This window comes from Myodes glareolus, chromosome 5 (assembly GCF_982192425.1).
Source record: "Myodes glareolus chromosome 5, mMyoGla1.1, whole genome shotgun sequence".
Taxonomy (NCBI): domain Eukaryota; kingdom Metazoa; phylum Chordata; class Mammalia; order Rodentia; family Cricetidae; genus Myodes; species Myodes glareolus.
In genome coordinates, this window is record NC_142030.1 from 24,380,995 (window position 1) to 24,404,411 (window position 23,417).

Genomic DNA, 23,417 nt, shown 5'->3' on the forward strand with positions numbered 1-23,417 from the left:
TGTGTGTGTGTGTGTGTGTGTGTGTGTGTGTGTAGCACCCTGGGTCACAGCTCAGTTCAGACTCATAAAGTACAGTCATCAAACCAAGTACTGACACCCTCCCCCTTGCTGTCTCCAGCAGCTACCAGCTTTATCACCAGTTGCTCCCAGAAGACCCTCCTTCCGGTGAGTTTATCTCCCATAGTCCCCTAAGGACGTTTGCAGATTAAATGTCTCCAAAGACCCTGCCTCCATGACTTCACGTCTCCACTTCTGCTGCGTTATCAAACTCCTGCCCCCTTTCAAACGCAACTCAAACCAGACCTGTTCTTTGAACTTCGTCTGGTCATGGGACCCCAGTGATTTTCTCCTCTTCATGCTACGTAGACATGCTGCCTTTCACTCTTGTGCTTGAACTACATGCTATCTTCTGACTTCAAAGTCTGTTTCATCAAAGGTGCAACACTAGCTCACAACCACCGCTCCGGCTGGGAAGATCTTAGAGCAGGAACACGTGATAAAAGCCATGTTGCTGTTATCGATTACAAACTCGTGCATCAACAAATATTTCTTGTCTGAAAGACTGAGTAGGGCCAAGAAACACAATTATTAAGTTTAATGTGGAAATTAAAGTTGTGAGTTAGAAAAGGATGGATGGGATGGTCATATACTATCCAAGAGAGGTCCATGAAGAAGGGACTTCTAAACATGCTAAGAACCTAATTTCATTCTTTAACTGATAATTTCTAAGACCTTGATCCTTTCTCACCTCTTCTAATTCCTTACCATTGTTAGGCAGCTGGCCTCGAACTCTGGCGCTTCAGGAGTCCTCTTTCTGGAGCCTTTTGAGTTCCTGAGAACACAGATGTGCACCACAGGACCCAGGGCCATAACCTTTGACACACAGCACTTGTACCATGTCTTTCTGGTCCAGGCATGTGTGTGGGAAGGCACTCCAGGAGGAAGATGCTCCAGCCAGGCATGTTCCCTAGGCTTCCACTCAGCTTGCCTTCCCTCTTCTTACGTGACTGTTGGGGAAAGCTTAGTATCTCAAAGGCATTCCCATTAGGAAGTGAATTTGACAGGATATTTGGTTTATAAAAACAGACTACGCACACACTTTTTAAAAAGAGACTTACTTTAAAACTACTGGTGGTGTGGTATTGCAGGTAGAATATATAGGCTTCCAACACAGTGTGTGAAACCTTGTAGAATAAATTTCCTCCTTTCTTTTTCCTTTTCCTTTTCCTTTTCCTTTCTCTTCTCGTCTCTTCCCTTCCCCTCCCCTCCCCTCCCCTCCCCTCCCCTCCCCTCCCCTCCCCTCCCCTCCCCTCCCCTCTCCTCTCCTCTCCTCTCTTCTCTTCTCTTCTCTTCTCTTCTCTTCTCTCTCTCTCCCTCCCTCCCTCTTTTCCTCCCTCCCTCTCTCTTTCCCTCTCTCTCCCTCTCTCTCTCCATCTCCTTCTTCCTCTCCCCCCTCCCTCTCCCCCCTCCCTCTCCCCCTCCCTCTCTCTCCCTCTCTCTCTCTGAAACAGGATCACAGCCAGGTAGCCCCAGCTGGCCTTGCACTTGCACTAACCTTGCTGACTCAGTCTTTCCAGTGCTGAGGTTACAGGCATGAGTCATCATACCTGGCCATTTGTTTTATGCTTTTTTGAGACAGGGCCTTGCTCTGTAGTGCAAGGTGCTTTGCATTCTCAGTAATCATCCTGATAGGTACGTCATGCTTCACCACACCCAAGAGGTTAATCTTTCTTACTGGGAAAACATGTCACATTGTAAAGACCATCATAGACCAAACTCGTACTAAAAAGGGTTAATAAGATAGGGTCTCACTCTAGTCCTGGCTGACCTGGAACACACTATGTAGACCAGGTCAGCCTTGAATTCACAGAGATCTGCTTGCTTTTGTCTTCCAAGTGCTGGGAGTAAAGGCGTACACCACCATACCTGACTGAGTATGCTATTTTTCTTCCCTAAAGGAAAATGACTTAATATCTTTTTAAATAAAGATTCATTTTTATATTTATATAATTTTATAATTGCATCACATGGTATGTGTACATGCATGCCTGGTGGTCTTTAAGGTAGGAAAAGGGCGTCAGATCCCCTGGAACTGGAGTTAGGCAGTTGTGAGCCACCATGTGTGTTCTCTGCAAGAGCAGTAAGCGCTCCTGACCACTGGGGCATCTCTCCAGTCCCAGTAACTTAATATCTTTACTGCCATCCTCTAAAGTGGGTAAGGATTTCTAGTTCTAGGTTCCCTACAAATACTGTCAGGTAAAACTGGTACTGCAGATGTGAATACGGCGATAATACTGTTGTATCACTTGGGAGGCTAAGGCAGGAGAGATAGGACGCTGAGAGAGCACATCTTCCCCCACTACCATGAGACAGAGAGAGAGCGAGCTGGAGGTGGTGCAAGGCTGTGAAACTCTCAAAGTGCACCCCAGTGACTACTTGTCCAGGCAAGTCCCCACCTTCCACAACCTCCCCAAACAGCAACACCAACAGGGGACTGAGTGCTCGCATATGTGAGCCTATGGGAAACATTCCTCAAACTACTACACAGGGTCTCACTCCCTAGTCCAGGATGGCCAAGAATTCATGGCAACCCTCCGGCCTTAATGATCCTAGTGCTGGGGTCACAGGCTTGATCCACCACACCTACCTGCTGTTTAGAATAGTTTAAGTTTTTGCTATGCTTCGTAGATTCTAAAATTAAGTCTCTTTTGGTTAAAAAAAAATAAGCTAGAATTTGCAGAGGCATCTCATAGGTGTTTTCTCTGGGCTTGATTTACACAGTCTTCATAAAGCAGAGCAGCTATGGTGTCTTACAGGGGCTGTGGCAGCCATCATGGGAACAGAAAAGAACTGAACAGCAGAGAAATGAGGATGCTAATGTTTCCTCTTGGAGGAGGGAAGGGAAGCCAGGGACCTGCCTAGACCCCTCTTTTGTGGTAAGTTGACAGCCAAGACTAGCGATCATAGAGCGTCTGGGCAGCATTTAGCAAGCTAACATGTTTTTCGTTTTTGTTGGCTAATGTTCGTGCAGGGATTCCCAGGACTTACTGCTTCTCCATCCATGTAAAGGATTTCCTTCTCTTGGCCACAGTTTCCTCATCTGTCAAATGAAGACATGAACAGTTCATGTGGCCAAGTAAGACTTCATTAGTAAGTCAGAGCAAGGCTTATTGAGTTGTTATTTTTGTAGTACTGGGTTTGAATCTAAAGTATAGTCCCACAAAGTAGAAATTTATGAGCAAATTTGCTTTTTTTGAATTCTGAGTATTATAAAATTTTAAAAAATAGATTTGTGTTGATTCTAAACTCATTTGTGTCGGTGTAATGAAAAGATTGCTGAAGATTGCAGCTGCTACACAGGTGTTCTACCACCGAACCATAATCCTAGCTCTTACAGTTAATGTTTTTTTGAGGAAGGGTCTGGCCTTGAACTCATGGAGTCTCACCTGCCTCTGCCTCTTGAATAATGGGATTAAAGGTGTGTACAACTATACCCAGCCTGATTTTGATTTTCAAAAGTTTTATTTTGTTTTTATGTGGGTGGGTACTTTGACTGCATGTATATCTGAGAATCCCTTTCATGCCTGATGCCCACTGAGGCCAGAGAAGGGCAACAGGTGCCCTAGGACTGGAGCTACAGCTGGCTATAGCCACCACGTGGGTATTGGGAGTGGAACCCAGGCCCTCTGAAAGAGCAGCCAGTGCTCTTCACTGAGCCATCTTTACAACCCCCTATTTTTATTTATTGATGTTTGAACCAGGGTCTTGCAACATAGCCAAGGCTGGCCTTGACTTTTTGACCCCCCCCTGCCTCAGCTTCCCAGCCTCCTGTGTACCAGAATTACTGGCATGTGCTACCACACAGACTCTAGAATTAATTTTTAAACAACGTTAAGGGGCTGGAGTGGTGGTTCAAAGGTTCAAAGCAATGACCGTTCTTCCAGAGGACCCAGGTTTAGTTTCCATCACCCACATGGTGGTTCACAACTGTCTGTAACTCCAGCTCCAGGACAGCATGGTGCACATACCATACCTTCAGGCAAGGCATTCATATACGTAAAATAAAAATGAATAAATTTTATTTTGTTGAATAGAAAGTATTTTATGAATAAGCAATTCCTATTTAAATTAAGTGTAATTTAGACTAAGTTCTATTATGCAGTAATGAAGGGCCAGAAGCAGTGACTGGGGATGTAGCTAGGGAGACAGCACTTGCTTCACGTGTACAGGGCCTTGGATTCAGCTTTCTCACATTGAGAATAAATACATTTTTTTCTTCTTACGAATACACAGATAATACTAATACAAGGGAGTTCCATGCGGTCATCTGCACTTTTCCCCCAGCATTTGGTTAGGCTTGAGGCTGGAGAATTATGAGTTCCTGGACAGTCTGAGTTACATAGCAAGTGGTTACTTCAAACACTACGAGTTGGGCCTGATGGCACAGGTCTGAAATTGCAGCAGTTTGGGAGACTGAAGCAGGGCAGCAAAGGCGCGATCCTGTCTGGGCTGCTGAGTGGGAGCCCATCGCCAAATAAAATCATAAAAACTAAAACAAACTGAAAAATATAGAACAAGAGAACTCAAGAGTTTATTTGCCCTTTTTCTTCAACGGACTTGGAAATTCTGAGGTAATGTTCAATGGTAATCAAAGGTGTAAAAAAAAAGTCTGATATCACTTTAAAAATATTAAAAAAGGAAATTACTGTGGATGACTATTGTTTCCTGAAAGAAGGCTGTTTGCAGGCCTGTCTGGTGCTGACGTGATAGAAGGCAAAGGCCAAATCAGAACAGGCTCTCCTTTTTGGAGCATTCCATCTCAGTGAAACAGAGCGAACATAGGCTAGCAACAATACACACCGAAACAAGCCATAACCCTGGAATTTCACAAGAGTCATATTTACACACAGGAGCATTGGAGGGCCAGTCTGCACCTTCTCGAGCAGGTTTGACCCAGATGGGATTCCGGTCCTCTCCTTTGTACTTCTGACCTCGGCAAGTTGTGAAAACCTCTCTGTGTTCCAGCTTTTTCATGCAATCTGCTACTTTAGGGCTGCAATGTTAAGATGTGAGAATAGGGTGCGACACACCAGCCTCATAAGTAATCACCGGGTATCTTCTGTGTGGTACACTCTACATTAGGCCCTGAAAGACCTTTGAGGCCTCTTGCCTTTTTTTTTGTTGTTGTTGTCATGTCTCTACACAATGTTACAGTCTTAGTTATGAAATTCTGGCAAATTCATCAAACCAGTGAAGTTCAAGTTACTCTAGAGAAAAGGCCTGTTAGAGTCAGGGAACATGATTAATTTGGGAGAGAATATGAGATGTAAATAGTTATTTAACATCTTGCCTTTAAGTTGCTGAGTTCCTGGGCTGGGTTTCACAAAGTGCGTTTCTGATGCATATTAAAGCCACGGTGACCTTCAAAGAGCCATACATGCCTGGTGAGAGCTTTAGGGCTCGTATTTATAAAAAGGTTACTGGTGCATTTCCTCGGTGCAAATTATTTTTGGCTCTTTCTAATATTTACGAATATAATAAAGTCTCTGCAGCATAATGTGTGTGATTAATTTGTCCTCGTCACTGGCTTGCTTTTATTTAGGGAGATATCCCCGGAAGATGATATCTCTTCACAGGAATTTAAGCAGACAGGGAACAGCAGTGTACAGCTAAGGGCAGCTGGACTTTTCACCCTAGGAGACAAGATAAGAAATACCATCAGGACAATAATGTATCCGCTCGCTTAAATTCATCACAAAGACGACACAGACGGGTGTCTTTGGGGGTATTTCTCGGGGATGTCAGGGGTAGCCTAGGCAACAAGCAACAGTCTAAGGATGGTTTGGGTAGTGGTGTCCACAGAGCATTGAAGGCAGGGTTATGCTGGGACCGGGTGATGCTGGTCTGGAATCCCAGCCACTGGAAAGGATGAGGCAGGAGGATTGCAGGCTCAAGGCAAGCTTGGGCAATTTAGTTGAGACTGTTTGAAAACAGCAAGTACAGAATGGGCTCAAAGGTAGATTCAATCCCTAGTACTAGGAGAAGAAAACCCAAACGTAAACCAAGACAAAACCAAACAAAAGAGATGTCCTTGTTATTTTTCTTGTGGCCGTGATCAGATATCTGACAAAGCACTACGAAAGGAAGGAGGAATTTCTTTTGCTGCAGTATTCCCGCGTAGTCTGTCATGGTGGCGAAGGCGTGGCGACGGGAGTGGGAGGCAGCTGGTCCCACGGCATTTGCAGTCAGGAAGCAGAGAGAGATGAGCACTTTCCCTTTAATTCAGTTTTGGACCCCAGCCCATGGAAGGGTACCACCCACCTCTAGAGTGGGTCTTCCCATCCCAGCTCCCCAGTGAGAGCCTCCCTCCCAGACAGGACCAGAGGGCTGTCTCCTAGGAGGGTATAGATCTTGTTAAGTTGACGATGTTAGCAATCACATGTTTGAACAACCAAAACCGGTCATTTTCATCCTGGGGATCTGAGCTCTGACACCAGTTGGGCTGGTTACTATTGGGGCATCTAGTGCTATGAGGACGTAAACTGCAGCTCTAAATGCATAGCTGTGTGACAAACTTTTCTTGGGGAGACACAGCGAACACACCTGTTCATCCCAGATAGAAAACTCACTACATACCAACGAGTGGATGCCACCCAAGTCCAACTCGGTTGAACCAACGGCTTTCGCTGGGGTTACCTACAGGAATATGGGTAAGGTTACTGACAGGAGCAGAAATGACACAAAGACAGCTGTATCGCCAAGTTTCACCCCAGCATGGGTGACAACCCACAAAAGCTCGGAACCTGGAGCACACAGCTCAGCCTGCAGGCAGCTCAACAGGTTGGCGAGGGCCCTTGCTGAGCCACCCTGGTCTAGACCTCTTCCAGGCAGCTGGTCTGCTCTGGGAGTTTTTGCTGCACCACTTCACATTATCAGAGGCTCTCAGCTTTTACTGCTTACTCTGGCAGGGGGTGGGGAGGGGGCTAGTGGGTCTGGCCAGTTTCAGGGACTTCCTGGAGCTACTTTGACTTGCTTACCTTCCTGCTTAAGGAGCTTCCCAGTAGGATGGAATATGTCAGTCTCAGAGGAAACTGTTACACAACACTATCTATGACGTTTTGACACACAGTGAATATTTAGTCTCTAAATCCTCCTATGACTGCTTCATTTGCTCATTACTAAGAAACCACACAGAATTTTGGCAACATTTTTTTTTTAAATCATACTCAGTTATAGAAGTTTAATTAAGGGCAGAAGAACACTCTGGAATCTCTTGTTCCTAATGCTCCCTTTTCCGCCTTCTTCAGCTCAACAAGGCTGACGACTCTTAAATATTTAAATTCTTCCCAAAGACACCCTGCTGTGTCCCCAAACGCAAGCCTCACACCCAAAGGGACAAAAGGCACTGGAGACAGTCCCCCCTATTTAAATTTCGCCTTGATTCTTACGAGAAGCAGGGATCTCAGAATTAATGCGGCCCAGACCTAAAGTATCTGGGACAGATCTTGGGCCTTCTCGGGAAAACAAAACAAAACAAAACAAAACATCGCTCCTCTCCCGCTCCTCAAACAAAACAAAACAAACAAACAAAAGCAAGGCGATGCTATTTCGCCGCTACCAGCTGAGCAGGCTAGGTCGCCTAGGTCCTATGGTGAGGCCGGGGCGAAGTTCCCGGGTCCCGGCTAGACGCTGCGGGGACTTTCACCTGCTGGGCGCGCGCGGGGCGCGGGGCGGACCCGGCGGCGGAGGGCGGGCGGGGCTGTGGCGCGCGGGAGGAGTCGGCCCGGGCCCGCCCCACAGGAGGAGCCGCGGGCTGGCAGCCGATCCGGCGTCTCCGTGACAGGCACCCTGCTCCGCCGCCGTCGCCGCTGCCTTTCTTCCTCGTCCCGGGCTGTGCGCGCCGAGCTCGGGATCGGGCTCCGGGTCCAGCCCCGCTCCGGGCCGTGCGCCCTTCGCTCGGCGTTGCGGTCTGGGGCTCCGTGCCACCCGCTCCCGCCTCCCGGCCGCCTGGCCGCCTCCCGGTAGCCAGAGCTCAGCCACCGAGCAGCTCAGACCAGCCGCATCCGCGCCGCCCTTGCCGCTCGGCCCTCCGCTCCGCTCCGGGTTCCCCCACAGCCACCGCCTGGCACCCAGGCTACCCATTGCACGACCCGGGTCCTCGCTGCCACCTTGCCTGGCCCCACTGTTCCCTCTCCCGGGTCTCTCCAGCTCTTTCTTGCCGCCGCCACCGCCACCGCCGCCCCTGGAGCAGCGGGTCCACCGCGGGTCACCATGCCCAGCAAAACCAAGTACAACCTTGTGGACGACGGGCACGACCTGAGGATCCCTCTGCACAATGAGGACGCCTTCCAGCACGGCATTTCTTTTGAGGCCAAGGTGAGGGGCCACCGGGAGGGCAGTACCCGGAGGGGGCAGGTCTGGGTGGTTGGGATGCCAGCTGTCCTGGACGCAGAGCAGGCCTTTCTCAGCTCCTGCACAGAACAGCTGAAAAGAGCACCTGCAAAGTTTGAGGTGTACTGCCTCACCCCCTTCTCCCACCTGCAGACACCCCATCCTTGCTCGTCAGGGCTGGATTGAGTTACTTCCCGGTGCAGCCTGAGCCGCGCACTCTGAACGCCTGGTTCTTTGGAAAGCCTTTAAGGAAGCGCTGGTGTTATTTACCTCCCGGGCTTCCAGGAGAGGCGCTTTCGGGAGGTGTTTTAAGAGGAGAATGCCTGTTTCCTGACCAGTTAAAAACATTAAAAGAAAAAAAAAATTCAACTAGCTGGGTCTGGTTGCTAAAGTCACTCCCCAAATGTTTGCTTTCACACGACTCTTTTTACATGTGCCAGTCACTGGTGTGGAGATCGGGTGGAACCCGGTTTCCAGTTTTGTGGTGCGCTGTTCAATCTCAGCAGTTGCTAAAGAAGAATTTAGCCCAGACGACTGGCATTTGCAGGGCCAAGCCCAAAGCCACCCTTGCGGGGAGGGGGAGAGTGGAAACTGAGTGCTGGACTAGTGACTGTGTATAAGGCTGGCCACCCTGGAATGGTGAAGCACCTGGCTGTGCAAGGAGTTTTGACTTCTGAGACTGCAGTGGAGTTTCCCACTGATCCTCCCGGAACGGTGTTTTTCAGAGAAAGGCTCTTGATTGGTACCGCTGCCCTACTCCCCCACCTATACCCTAGAGAAAGACGCAGGGACACTCAGCATGCACAGTGTACTTGTCACCGAGTGAAATTTAAGCGAGATCTGTTTTAGGTTGGGTTTGGATGGTTTTGAGAACAGCACTTTTGTCGCGGAGGCAAACTTGCTCCGCTCTCTCTTCTTGGATGACCGCAGGTTAGTAAATTGTGCAAGAGCTGCCATCAGGTGTCCATTTCCTTCAATTTGCAAAACATCCTTGGAGTGTCATTTAGGAGCCCAGAGGTCACATGTCTTTAGAAATGCATCCCTTTTCTCAAGCAGATGTATGGATTGGTGAATCACACCCTCCACCCCCAACAGCTTTTCTCAGTCACATTCGCTAGAACTAGATGCATCACCCCTTCATCCTGCAGTTATCAAACTCTACCTTGGAATGCGGACTGGGTTGCTGAGTGTGACTGGGACCAGAGGGAAGCTGTCAGCCAAGATCTTATCTCACTTCTCTGTCTCAGAATAGATCTGGTTGGCCCAGGATATTCAGTGTTTGGGCGCCTGTGTCTGGGCCTGTGGATTCAGTAAGCAGTTTCTTAAGAGTGTAACTTTTCATGATGGTTATGCTTTAATTTTCTTGCATAGACATACACTGAGAAATTGACTTTTGTCTTGTTTGGTTCACCGGTGCTATATTTAAAAAATTATTTTTATTATTTTTAATTATATGTCTCTGTGTGGTTATGTGCATGCGAATGAAGGTATCCCCTGGAGTCCGGAGGCACTAGAGCTCCCTGGAGCCAGAGTTACATATACTTACTTCTGAACTGCTGGATGTAGGCTCTGGGATCTGAACTCTGCTCCTCTCAAGAGCTGTGTGACGGGGCTCTCCAGCCCAATGGGTGCTGTTTGTTTGTTTGTTGTTTTTAAGAGTTCAGATAAAAAGACTAGTCAGATTTAAAGTTGATTTTTTTTTCTCACAGGCCACTGTATTTGGTCACAGCTAGTTGTCAAAATCTAAAGTATGTACATACAAATTTCAAGTAAAGTCCAGTTCTTAGTATAATCTTCTGCAGTTGGAATGGTGAGGCAGGGGGATTGCCATGAGTTAGTGACTTGCCTGGGCCACGTCCTTCTATCAGGAAAAACCAACCAATGAACCAACTAACCAACCAACCAACCAACCAACCAACCAACCAAATAAACGAACAGTTATTCTAGCTTAGTGTGTTTAGGGGACATGTGTCCTTTTAGTGAGTATCTGGGTGACATATGAAGTAATTGCAAACAGACCTTAAGAAATATTGGGCTTGACGCTTGCCTTCAACTTTCTGGATCTCACTCTAATTTTTTTTCTCTCTAGTACTAAACATGTAGTTTCTTTTCTGAGCAAATGTCTGGGGGCTGCATAGTGTGGTTTCTATAGTAACTCTGGATTCACAGATAGTGCTGGTCAATAAGAGGAAAGCCATAGTTGGTCTGTGTTTCCAAGGCAGACAACACGGGGGGCCAGGGGTTCAGCATTGAGAAGGATGAGGTGGAAAAGAAAGGGCAAGGGCAGGTGGAGCTTCCATAGGCCAAGACTGAGTTGATGGACTGTGTCCTTCCTCCTAGCGCTTTGTAGTCGATGCTGGACTCTGGCATATTCAAATCCAGTGTCAGCCAAGACCTGCGTGGGGGTGGAAGCAGAAGTTCATTCCTCTGTTCCCCCTGTGCACCCCAGTAAGTACCTTCATCAGCTAGCTTTCACCTTTTTATTGAGCCGAGTCTGTCCCTAGAAATGCATCACCGTGGGGATTTCAGGGTTAAAGCCACAGGCCATTTGCTCCTTGTTTTGGAAAAGCACAGACCGTAAAAATGCAAATGCATTGTTGCCTTGTTAGGTGCCTTGGAAAAGGAGCCCAAGCCTTCCTCTTCCAAGGGTTGGCAATTTTTCAGAATCAACACTGGATGGAGTGATTCTCGGGACATCTGCCTCTCAGTTTTCGGAGTTCCATGGAGACACAGAGATTTAGGTGGGACAGTGTGTCCCTGGCTGAACCTCTGCCTACTTAAGAAATATACATACCTGCCAGGATCTCAGTCGGTAGAGTGCTTGCTCTAGCATGCACGAAGCTCAGCACCATTGCTTCAGGTGTGGTGAGGCATGCTTGCAGTCCCAGCACCCAGCAAGTATAGGGAAGCTCTGGATACCCGAGACCCCTTCTTCCTGCATGCACCCCATCCCAAATGCATATGATGTTGAAACCCAATCTGTATGCTTTGACCTGCAAGATCTCACTCAAGTCTCACCGCTTTCCTACCAGATGTGTCTCCGTAGGTCTGTCTGATGAAATAAGATATAGGCTCAGGGAGGCTGCTGCCTGCCAGGGACTTTCAGAACCAGGAACATTAGCGCTGTCGATTTTTCAGGTGGAAAACTTGGTGATGAGCCTCACAGAGCGTGTCAGGATCAAACAGTGAAAACTTGTTTTTGCACCAGCCCGACTTCAGTCTCTGTGATGGACTCCCTGACTCACACAGCTTAGAGCAGGATGGGTTCATTTTAGCTCACGGATTCAGAGCTTTCAGTGGATGGTTCTAGCTGTTGGTTGAGGTAGCAGAGGGAAACCCTAGCGCCCCCCACCCCACCCCAGGATTTCTCAGGCACCTAATGTACAGCCAGCAGGAGGGCAGCTCACAGGTGTGCATTGCCCAGAGAAGCCAATGCTCCACTCACTGGAGTGGCTCTTACTGTCCACACCGTGATGGTTGCAGCATGTGGCGGAAGTGACTCACCTCGTGCCATAAAGGAAGCAGAGAGAGCTGGTGGTGAGGAAACTGGAAACAAGGCCTAACTTTCAAAGGCATTATCATCATTACTTCCTTCCTCCAGCTAGGGCCCGCTTCCTGGAAATTTCTACCACCCCCAACATAGCGTCACCAACTGGGGATGAAGATTTTAATGCACATGCCTATGGAGAACATTGCCTTTCCAAACCATAATGTATTTACTGAACACTTACACGCCCTACTTCGTTCTAGCCTCTGCCTCCTTGGATACGCACTCTCCAGGGCATTTGACCCCTGGTCTGCAACTGCCTTATCTACCCCTGACTCTACCCCGACACAGCTTTTCCCTCTGTTTCCCTAGCCACACTCTCTGGACTGTGGTTCTGGTCATCAGAACTGTAAAGTACCTTAGGCTTCTAGTGTAGACTCACTTTATGGATAATTGAGGTCCAGAGGGAAGTCTTGACCTAAGATACATAGCCATATAGTGACAGAAACATCGGTGATCTCTGGGTACAGTTACCTGTTGCTATCTAACAAACTACCTTTAGACAGGCTGGGAACAACAACTGTGTATTTTACTCATGATTCGTGGCCTGGGAACTCAGGCAGGGCTTGGCTGGACTGTTCTTCCGGTGCACATGGTAAACATTCTGTTGGGTTCTTTTTTGTTTTTTTGGTGAGCAGACTGGAAGTCCTAGAAGGCGTCACTTACACGGCTTTAGTAGATTCTCCATGTGGTAGTTGAATCTGATGACTGGCTTATATTTCTTCCTAGCATGGTGGGTCTTTTGTTTGGTGGTTGGCTTTCCAGAGGACATGTTATAAGAAGGAAGATACTGCTAAGGTTGGCCTTCTGAGTTTTATAAGTCACTTCTGCTATGTTCTGTTGCTCATGACTGTAGGGGACTAGAAATAGGCTCCCCTTCTAGATGTGTGTTTGAGTGTGTGAGCGCATATGTCAGTGTTCCTTGGGGTTGCTCACCTTTTTAAAGAAAGAATTATTTTTAATTTTATGTGTGTTTTTTTGTTTGTTTGCTTTTTTTGTTTTTGCTTTGTTTCTCTCCTCTGTGTATGTTTGTGTACCACATTTATGCAGTACCAGTAGAGGCCAGAAGAGGGCATTGAATCCTCTTGGAATTATAAACAGCCACCAAGTGGGTGCTGGGAACTGAATCTGAGCTCTCTGCAAGAGAACCTCTACTCCTAACAGTTGAGCCATCTCTCCAGTCCTCTGCTTTGTATGTTTGAGACAGAGTCTCTCACTGGGACCTGGAGCTTGCCCAGGATGCCAGCTCCTCTCACTGGCATGCCTCAGCAATTCTCCTGTCTCTGCGTTTGCAACACTGAATTACAAGCATGTGTCACCATCCCTGGATCCCAGGGATCAAACTCAGGTTTTTGTGCTTATGAGGCAAGCACTTTATCAAATGAGCTACCCGCAGTGTCCTAAACCCCACTTCTTAATGAGGGAGTGCCAAAGTCAAGTTATAAAATTACATGTAGGGTGAGAGATTTTACTGATGCATAGAGCTGTGTCTTTCTTATGAAAGTAGATAGGCCCAAGTGTCCTGGGATAAATCTATTTCTACCTTAGCTGTAAATTTCATGATTTTGTGGCATTTGGTCATTGTTCATTTGCCCAACATGTCATAGTCATTTTTAGTGGTCAAAATCATGCGTCCACGCATAATGCTGACCAGTCACCTATGTATAGGACCCTAATTAGACTCAACTTACTGTTTATTATTGCTTACTCATAATGGTGCTTCAAAGAGCTGGAACATTAAGTGCTCTCGCTGGCTATAATTACCTACCTCCTCTTCACTACAGGATGCTGCCTGGGGCTTCTTGGGGACCTTTGAGCTATCCTTACCCTTGATGCCCAAGAAGCAGGCTTTTTTCCCCCTGCCCTACACTGAAATCTTGATTCCTGATACTCTTCTTCTTTCTCCTTCTCCCCCTACTTCTCCTCCTCTTTTTTTGGAGGGGGGAACTTCCTCTCTCTGTTGCCCACCCCCCTTTTCTTCAGTTTTTTTCTTCTTCCTCCACCTCTTCCTCCTCCTCTTCTTCTTCCTCCCCTTCCCCCCTCCTCCTTTCTTCTTCTTCTTGGTGTGGTGTATGTATTTGTGTGTATGTGGGGACCAGAGACTGATGCCCTGTATATGGGTATGGTGAGTGCAGGTGCCCACAGGCCAGGGAAAGGTGACCTCACTGGGGCTGGAGTTACAGGCAGTTGTGAGATGCCTGGTGTGGACACTGGAAACAGAACTTGGGTCCTCTGAGAGAGCAATAGGTGAGAGTCCTCCACTTTATTTTCTGAGTCAGGCTCTCCTGCTGAATTTGGAGACTTAGAAGGACTGCTGGCCAGTGAGCTGCAGGGATCTACCTGTGTCTGTCCTCCAGGGCTAGGATTACAGATGTGTGCTGCCGTTCCTGTTTTTTATTTTTTTATTTTTTTATTTTTTTATTTTTTTATAACATGGGCATTGGCGATCCAGATTCAGGTCCTCAGTGCAAGTACTTTACTGACTGAGCCCTCTTCCCAACCCCTTTCTCATAGCTTTACTGAGATATGTTTCATACACCATACAGTCCACCAGTTAAAATGTATAATTCAGTGATGTTTGTATATTCACAAATGTATCTATTCCCACAGTCCTTTGAGAACATTTCCATCATCTCGAAGGGACCCCTGTGCTCCAGGCCTAAGTGGTCACTCTTCCATGTTCTGGTTCTAAGTTTTTCTCTTTTGGACGTTCCATGATTTTAAACATATAATACCTATAATCTTTTGGTTCTGACCTTGTCTTTGTTTCTTTTACTGCCACTGTGGTAAAATACCATGACAAGAGCAACTTCAGGGAGCAGGGGCCTGTTCTGGCTCATGGCTCGGGTGACAGTCCATCACGGTGGGGAAAACACGGTGGCAGGGACATGAGGGGGACGGGTCACCCTGCACCAAGAGACAGGGAACAGAGAGCAATGAGTCTGTGCTGTCCACTCACTTTGTAAGTTCAGGACCCCTGGCATGAGGGCTGCTTGTTCTGGCCCAATGATAGTCCTGTGTCCTCCACAGTGGTGAATTCAGTGCCTTGCGTATAAATAACGTGAATGAGTTAATAAATGTGGTTTCTTAGCTGCTGCCTGTGACGACTGCCAGGGTCCTCCCTGGTCACCCCTCAGTGGGAGCTGCTGTTTGGTGCTGGTCACCTCTGACTGCTTCCCTTGCTTTAGTCCTGCAGTGCTTGGTTCCTAGTAACCTGAGCTACTCCTCTGCCTCAGTGTCTTTCTAATTATTCCTCTCACCTCCAGTTTGCATTGTGCTGCTTCCCAGGATGGTCTTTTCCTGACTGAAAGGAAACCCCAATGAGTGATGGACAAAGGAGTTAGCGTTTGAATTAGAACATATGTTTAATTTCAGGAATAGGTAATTATCTTTTACTAATTGTCCTTTACATATGTTTTCATTAATGACTAGATACCCTCCACACCCACAATTATGTTTATTTTCTTTACTTTGTTATTTTGTCATATAAATTTGGTTGTCAAGAACTCCTAGCTTGTATTCAGGAGCCCATGCTGTGTTTGGCTTCAAACCTTAACTCTGCCCCTTACTTGCTATATGACCGTGTATGGATTCCTTCACGTCTCTCATCTGGAAGAGAGGTTCAGCGCATCATATGCCCCAGAGGGTGGGTGGGAGGGTGAAGGGAACTGACCACATAAATGCCTAGCATAGTACTTGGCACAGAGTGGCTTGCTGTTTTCATTAAATTCAATTCTACAACTTGCAGTTTGTTTCGTTTGTTTAGTCCGCACATGGTTTAATCCACAGAATAGCTTTTTTGTCTTTTCTAATTGTTGTCTTTTTTAACTCTGAGGTTTGGTAACACATTAACTTCATTATACATGTCTACTTAAAAAAATTTCTAGCCACAGAATTACTCTGATTCCTCAAGTTGCAAATCAGACAGTGAGACTGCTGTGTGGGCTTAAAATAGCTGTCAGCTTTCTTGGAAGGGGGCGGGGAAGGGTTAACTAGGTTCTGGTGTAAGCCCCAATCACATTTGTTCCAGCTTTTTAATCCCTGTTATGATTAAAAATCACAGCATCTTAAGTATGGCATGTTGTCTGTCTTCACTTGTCTTTGAGTGTCTTGGGTAAATATTTCTTTAAGCAGAGCTAATCTAAGCAGAAGGAATCTTGCAGCATGGGATTAATTAATACCTTGCGATGCTTACATTTCCCTTTTCAGTTTTTATGCTCAGCACCATGTTTACTTTTAAACATCAGAGCAGCTGGCTTTAAAGTTGTTTAAAAAGGCGCTTCTAGCAAGTTCCGTGCCCACAGAAAGCTGAATCCTCATACACCCCGGCATGTAACCCTGCAGCTGGTTTCTTATGGTAGGATTTGAGTGTTCTTTGAGAACTGAGGGCAGTGGCTATGCCCTTCTTAGTCTTACTTTTAAAATGAATTAATTTTGTGTGTTCTTGTGGTGGAGTGCGTGTGTGCATGTGTTACATCCGTGCATCAGATAACAACTCTTGGGAGTTGGTTTTTGCCTTCTACCCTGTTATGGCAAAGTTGGTCTTGTTTTGGCCACTTGATAGCATCCTGGTTAGCTGGCCCATGAACCTGCAGCTGATTCTCCTTTGTAGGAGTGCTTGGATCATAGATGTGTGCCACCACGTATGGCTTTGTTGTTGTGGTGGTTGTTGTTGTGGTTGTTGTCAGTTCTGGGAATCAGATTCATGTCTGAAGACTTGTGCTGCAATCACTTTTACCTGCTAAGCAATCTTCCTGGCCCTATTCTGATTTATTCCTGAAGCCACACCTCTTGTGGGGAACCGGTTTAATTGTATGCTTCGAGAGTCTCTACTCCCAGGGTCTGTTGGGTGTAAGGAAATGGCCAAGAAGAGGGCACCTCCCACAGTGCACCCTGAATTGAGAACATCCTGACTTCTGTTAGCCTGTGTGTGTGTGTGTGTGTGTGTGTGTGTGTGTGTGTGTGTGTGTGTGTGTTTGGGGAAGGAAAGGAGTCAGAGGATGAACGTACTGCAGAGAATGTTCATGCTGAAATACTTTTCCTGGGACACAGGGACACAGTGGCTTGTGCGTACCTGTACCTTTTTGCCCATGTTCGTTGTAAACTCTTCTCCTTTGGTCTCTGGATGGAAGAAACGTGACTCACATGGAAGCATTCTCTTTTCTTTATTCTTTGCAAAGAGGGAGATCAATGTCTCTCATGGGCCAAGTGACAGATAACATATTAGCTCCCCCCAACCCCACTGTTTCCCATAAGCACACATAACCTGTCCTGGAATGACATTCTCAAACTCGCTCCTGGATGTGTGCGGACTTTCTCTCTTTAACGTGGGCACCCATAGCCAGTGTTTGGTGGAAACGGGTTCCATCAAGTCACTTGAATGAAGCTCTCTCCTTGTGGTCAGGAGTTCTGCAGTTCCTGCAAATGAAGGGCAATTTGCCTGTAGATGCCTTTGATCAGTGAAGCAGCTGATCTCAACTGGTCTCTGTCGGAATAATATGAAATGTAAAGGTCATGACTAAAGCCACCAGCCAAGGCTTGCTGAGATGACATGGGTGATGTTGGAGGTTCTCGAAGCTGCTGCGATAGAGTGTTTGAGCCATGGCGCTGGAGCACTGTTTCTCAGACACACTGCTTGTTGGACTCTCTGGGGGAGTTAAATAAAATAAGAGGAGAAACCACATATGGCTGGAGCTATAGTTTGGACCTTGGGTCTTCAAAAGGCCCGTGTGTTAAAGGCGTGGTCCTTGCCCCACAGCACCATGGAGAGGTGGTGCAAGGAAGGCCCTCTTGGGGGTTGGGTCCAGTAGAAGATGGCTCCCAGAGGATCCTTGATGATGGTACAGAAACCCTGGCATTTTGGCCCCTTTCTCTCTCTGCTTCTTGGCTGGGTGTGCCAAGAAGACCTCCTGGGACACATGTCCCCACCATGTTGTGCTGTGCCTGCACAGACCTGAGCAATAGTCCAGGCCAGTTGACTGTGGACTGGAGCTGCAACTGGAATGTAGCACGATTAATAAAAACCCAGAGACAGAAATTGGGGTTCAATCTGAAGGTCAGAAAAGCATAAAAGCCAGCCACTGTCTCTTACCTTTGCCTCAGTCCGAAATGGCGATCCTGCCTCCAGGAATCTCAGAATGAGACTGTGTGAGAGCTGTGTCCTCCGATTTTATATTCCTCTCTAGTGTTGGTATTAAAGGCGTTCACCACTACCGCCTGGTTTCTGTGGCAAACAGATGTGGCTGCTGGGATTAAAGATGTGTGTCACCACTGCCTGGTCTGTAAGGCTGATTAGTATGGCTGTTTTACTCTCTGAACTTCAGGCAAGCTTTATTTATTAAAATACAAAGAAAATATCACTACGTGCTTTGGATATCTGTCCTGCAAACACCAGCAGGAGAGGCAGGAACACATCTTAAGTTGTGCTTCATTCAGAGGCTGGCAGTCTGTGGAGGTGGCCGGTTAACACCCTCGGAGGCGCACTGCCTTCACATCCTGCCTCCAGCTGGCTGGTTTTATTGGGAGCAGAACCAAGACAGTCAGTCAACCCAGACCTCCTCTTTCTCCTCTGATCAGATGGTCAGCCATATTCTGAAGACTTGTGATGTCTTGTGGTGTCATCCTTGGTACCTTCTCGTTCCCTGCACACCTGGGTTTGGGTACTTTTGGGTCACACACAATGAGTGAGGCCTTTTGAGTAGAGCTGTCACCTTGAGATTGGCATCTCTTTTATCCCTTCACATTTGTGGGGTTTTTTTTGGGGTTCTTGGAATGAGAAAGACAACATCGCAGAAAGGGTTCTTTTCTTCCACTTTTACATTGGATATGAAGGTTAACCTGAGTCACCAGGCTTGCACATCAAGCATTTTGGCTGCTGAACCATCTCACTGGCACCCTAGGCTTTTTTAATACAGTGGTTGTTTTGCTTTTGTGCCCTACCCTACCCCGAATGGTGCATTTCCATAGCACAGAACAGTGCTGGATATATTAGAGACACGCTGGTGAATAGGTAGAGGAGTGAATGGTGCTGGTACCGTTGAATGTACATGGCTTCTTCTCATTGTATTTTCTTGGTATCCTTGTCAGGAGTGGGGTCTCCAGCATGGCTCCTTTTAAAAATTTTTCTGTATATGGGTGTTATACCTGTACATTTCTGGTACCAGAAATCCAGAGGATTTCAGTGGAATCCAGAGGTGAGCAATGGCTCCCTAGTTGTGAGCTATCATGTAGGTGCTGGGAATAGAACCTGGGTCTTTTAGAATAGCAGTCAGTTTTCTATTTCTTTCCGTCCTTTCTTTCTTCCCTTCTTCCCTCCCTCTCTCCTTCCCTCCCTCCTTCCTTTCTTCCTTCCTTTCTTTTCCTTTTCTTTTTGAGAAAGGGTTTCTCTATGTAACTTTGGTTGTCTGGTTGTCCTGGATCTCACTCTGTAGACCAGACTTACCCCATAGGCCTCAGACTCGGAGATCTGCCTGCCTCTGCCTTCTGAGTACTAGGATTAAAGATGTGTGCCACCTCCCTGTGCAGCACTGTAGAGCTGACCCTGTTGTCAGGGGTGCAGGTGAACTGACCCAAGAATGTGAGCATGGGAGATCTGGCCCCGCCCCTCATCTGCCATATGGTGATGTGGGCAGGGGAGAGATGCCTTCACCCTCTGCCCCTTACTGCCTGTAGCAGATGGGAGAGCTATCCATGACCCTCACCAGCTACAACACTTGGGAGGGTGGCCCCTATACTTCACCTGGGCAACACATTAGAGCTGGCTCTGAAGGTGTAGGTGAGAGAGGACCAACTCTGAGGATGTGAAAGCAGGAGAACTGGCCCCGTCCCTTGCTCATGGCTGAAAGGGTGAACTAGCCATAACGATTCTGGAGAGCTCACCCTGGTGATGAAGATAGGGGAAAACTGGCAGGCTGACCAACGCTGCAACTACCCAGGCCCAGAACCAGGGTTATGAATTGACCCACCCCAACATCCAACCCATCTGCGATCTGCTGGAGCACATGAAGGGGTCTGACCCACAGACCCAAAGCTGCGGGATCTCCGCAACACAGGGCAACTGAAGGAAAACCAAGAGGAGTTCCAGTGGGCATAGAAGAAACCAGAGGCCCCAAGCCAGGCCAAAGACTCTTTCCAATCAGCGTTTGCACATAGAGCTCTATAGATCCAAGGATCTATATGTCAAACTATGTCAAACTACAGCTTCCGTGATGAGAATTTTTTACCCTTTTTTCCCTTAAATTTTATTTTATTTTCTTTTGGGGGTGCGGTTGCAAGGGCAGTGGGTGGATATGAAGAGATGGGGAATGAATGGGATCGAGATGCGTGATGTAAAAGATACAAAGAATAAATGAAAAGAAAGTCTCAAAAAGAGACGTGTGCCATCACTCCCGCTTGAGTTACCGTTCTTGACCACTGAGCATCTCTACATGATGATCTCTACATGATGATGACACTGAGCATCTCTACCCAACATGGCTCTTTTGCAGTGTAATAATTCCATCTCCCGTGCCCAGCCCAGTTGTCATCGAAGATGGATTGGTTTTAGTTTACATAAATGGTTTCCGAGGAGAGCGTGCTGTTTGTCTCCCACTCCCAGGCTCTCCCTTAGCACAGAGTTTTCTGATGTGGCTCTCACTTTTCTCCTAAAGGTGAACTAGTTTGTGATCTGTTGTTGGAGATAGGATCTTGGATTCTGATAAGTTCAAGTAAAAGGAGGCCTATGTGTACTTTCCACCCCCAGGGGCTTCCCCAGGGTCCAGATCTTGGTCTTAAATGGTGGCATTTGTAGTTCATAGTTCAAAAGTCTTGCCTGTTAACCTTGTTGCTCCAGAAGTGAAATTTTGTATAACAGTGTTTTTCCTATCTAGCTGAACCCTGTAACCATCTAGGAAACTTATAAAATATATGTTCCCTTGTACCCATGGCTGCTTATTTCTTGCTTAACTTGGAGGTGCCACCTACATTATGAATTTTAAAAACTCAGGGTGATTACAGGATGCGTCCAGATAACCACTGGTGAACATGCACACAGAATGGGGATATTAAAGGACAGACCTGGGTTATCCAGGTTGTCAAACCTGATTAATTAGTCCAGAGTGCTCTTTTTATGGATTTACAATGGGATACATAATTGAATGAGATACTGAATAAACTCAGTAGATATGAAGCCAGCCGTTATCTCCCTTCAGGTATGGCGTGATGGTTAGGAGAGGCCTAAGACGATGAGTATCCCAACTCCATGCTGGTGAGGCTTAGCCCATCAAATACTGGTTTCTCCCTTCCCTCTGTACGTGTGTTCCTCCTTGAGTTGCTATTATAGCATTTGGTTTATAGTCTTAGATTTCCTTGTGTACTTGAGTAGCATAGTTCCATAGACACGGTTCTACTCTTATGTTTTCCATAGCACTGGCATGCAGCGGCTACAAAGGCACGTAGCTACAAAGGCACGTAGCAACCTGGTGGCTGAGGTTCAGTGAGGCTCTTGCTTTCTTAGAGCGAAGCCAATATCTTTAAAGCTCTAGTGGTACCAGGTATCTTGTGACCGTGATGCTTCTCACTGATTCTTTATTTCCCTTCTCCAGCAGTAGCTGGAAATTGCTTTTCATTAAAAATGTGCCTGAAGCACACACTTGAGGCTACTGACTCACCTCTTTAAGGGAGGAGCCTTGGTGTCTTGGATATGTCAGCTGGGAGGGCTGTAGTGTTCCCAAGTCCCCTTTGCCGTCTACATTTTCCGTCCTTGATAAGAACTCGTAGCAGGAAACTGGGCCTGAGGTCTAGCATGGAGGCAGGGAAACCTTCTGAAGAGCTGCAGAGCCTATTCCAGCCCTTGTTGCATTGGCAGCCTTGAATAAGTCCCTTCCACCTCTTTGTACCCCAGTCCCCTCCTCTGTAAGTCATGGAGTTGAGTCAGCACCTGACTTTTAGAATGAGGCTCTGAGGTCCACCCAGCCCCACATCTCTGGGGCTCTCTGATTCTTCCTTTGCTCTGTACAGACCATGTGCCCTGGCCCTGGTGAGGTGACATCTCCATAATTTCAAGCTCCTTTATGGGTTGACAGATCAATTAGCGCAAACAGCCGGAGCCCAGCAAGGCTGCATAGTGCTGCACAGGTTCCTGGGCTGTGCACTGTGCCCTCGGTGATCAAGACGAAAAGGAAGGGATGTGTGGTATTCCTTCCTCCAGCTCTCTTGCTCAATGTGTGGCTCAAACAGAAGTCCATGCAGGCAGAATGGGCTCTCTACATATCTTAATCCTCAAATATTTATATCTTTTATGTATTTTAATTTACATATTTCAATTCTCAAATATTTATATCGTTTACTGTTTCACGAGAGGGCATGTATGTGTTAGTCTTCAGTTTTGCCCTATTAGAGCCAAAAAGGGGAATTTTGAAAGCGGCAGAATGCATAGGGTCAAATTCCACAGAAAGGAAAAGTGAAATAAAAAGAAAGAAAGAAAGAAAGAAAGAAAGAAAGAAAGAGAGAGAGAGAGAGAAAGAAAGAAAGGAAGGAAGGAAGGAAGGAAGGAAGGAAGGAAGGAAGGAAGAAGGAAGGAAGGAAGGAAGAAAGAAAAGTTGGAGATAGGATCTTGTATTCTGATAAGTTCAAGTAAAAGGAGGCCTATGTGTACTTTCCACCCCCAGGGGCTGCCCCAGGGTCCAGATCTTGGTCTTAAATGGTGGCATTTGTAGTTCATAGTTCAAAAGTCTTGCCTGTTAACCTTGTTGCTCCAGAAGTGAAATTTTGTATAACAGTGTTTTTCCTATCTAGCTGAACCCTGTAATCATCTAGGAAACTTATAAAATATATGTTCCCTTGTACCTATGGCTGCTTATTTCTTGCTTAACTTGGAGGTGCCACCTACATTATGAATTTTAAAAACTCAGGATGATTACAGGATGTGTCCAGATAGCCACCGGTGAACATGCACACAGAATGGGGATATTAAAGGACAGACCTGGGTTATCCAGGTTGTCAAACCTGATTAATTAGTCCAGAGTGCTCTTTTTATGGATTTACAATGGGATACATAATTGAATGAGATACTGAATAAACTCAGTAGATATGAAGCCAGCCGTTATCTCCCTTCAGGTATGGCGTGATGGTTAGGAGAGGATGGGATGTTGGGGAATGTTTAATGGCAGCAGGCCAGGGAGGCTTGATGTACACACTGTACTGATAATTTCCCAGTTGGGATTAGAGTCTTCAAAGTTTCCAGGCCAAAGCTCACTCTGGCAGTCTTGATTAGATACTGCCAACATGGCCTTTCTAAAACATGTGGTTGATTGATTGGTTGATTGATGATGGATGGATGGCCTAGAATTTGTGATCCTCTTGTCTTAGCCTCTGGAGTGACATACCTCCCTGGTCTGAGTTTGTGCCTGTTGTGTTTAGGGCGGAGTGATGCTCCCCTCCTCCTGGGTAAGGCTTGATTTACTTTTTTTTAAAATGCTTGCGATCCAGTCTTGGCCCTTTC

General features: G+C 46.8%; 1 protein-coding gene and 1 long non-coding RNA gene across 3 annotated transcripts in view; one reads left to right on the forward strand and one right to left on the reverse strand.

The window, feature by feature from the left end:
* Nucleotides 1-5,561: 5,561 nt before the first annotated feature.
* Nucleotides 5,562-7,704, reverse strand: LOC146894852 (uncharacterized). The gene is made up of 2 exons (XR_015001119.2): nucleotides 6,637-7,704; nucleotides 5,562-5,693 (listed from the first exon to the last, which is right to left on the reverse strand). It is a non-coding gene; the product is annotated as an uncharacterized LOC146894852 (long non-coding RNA).
* A 124-nt stretch (nucleotides 7,705-7,828) lies between these two features.
* C5H1orf226 (chromosome 5 C1orf226 homolog) overlaps nucleotides 7,829-23,417 on the forward strand; it is a 297,311-nt gene continuing 281,722 nt past the window's right edge. For both annotated transcript variants that reach the window (XM_085687715.2, XM_085687716.2), the window contains exon 1: nucleotides 7,829-8,376. In XM_085687715.2, coding sequence (XP_085543841.2) covers nucleotides 8,272-8,376 — 105 coding nt within the window. In that variant the 5' untranslated portion in view covers nucleotides 7,829-8,271. The remainder of the gene's footprint in view (nucleotides 8,377-23,417) is intronic.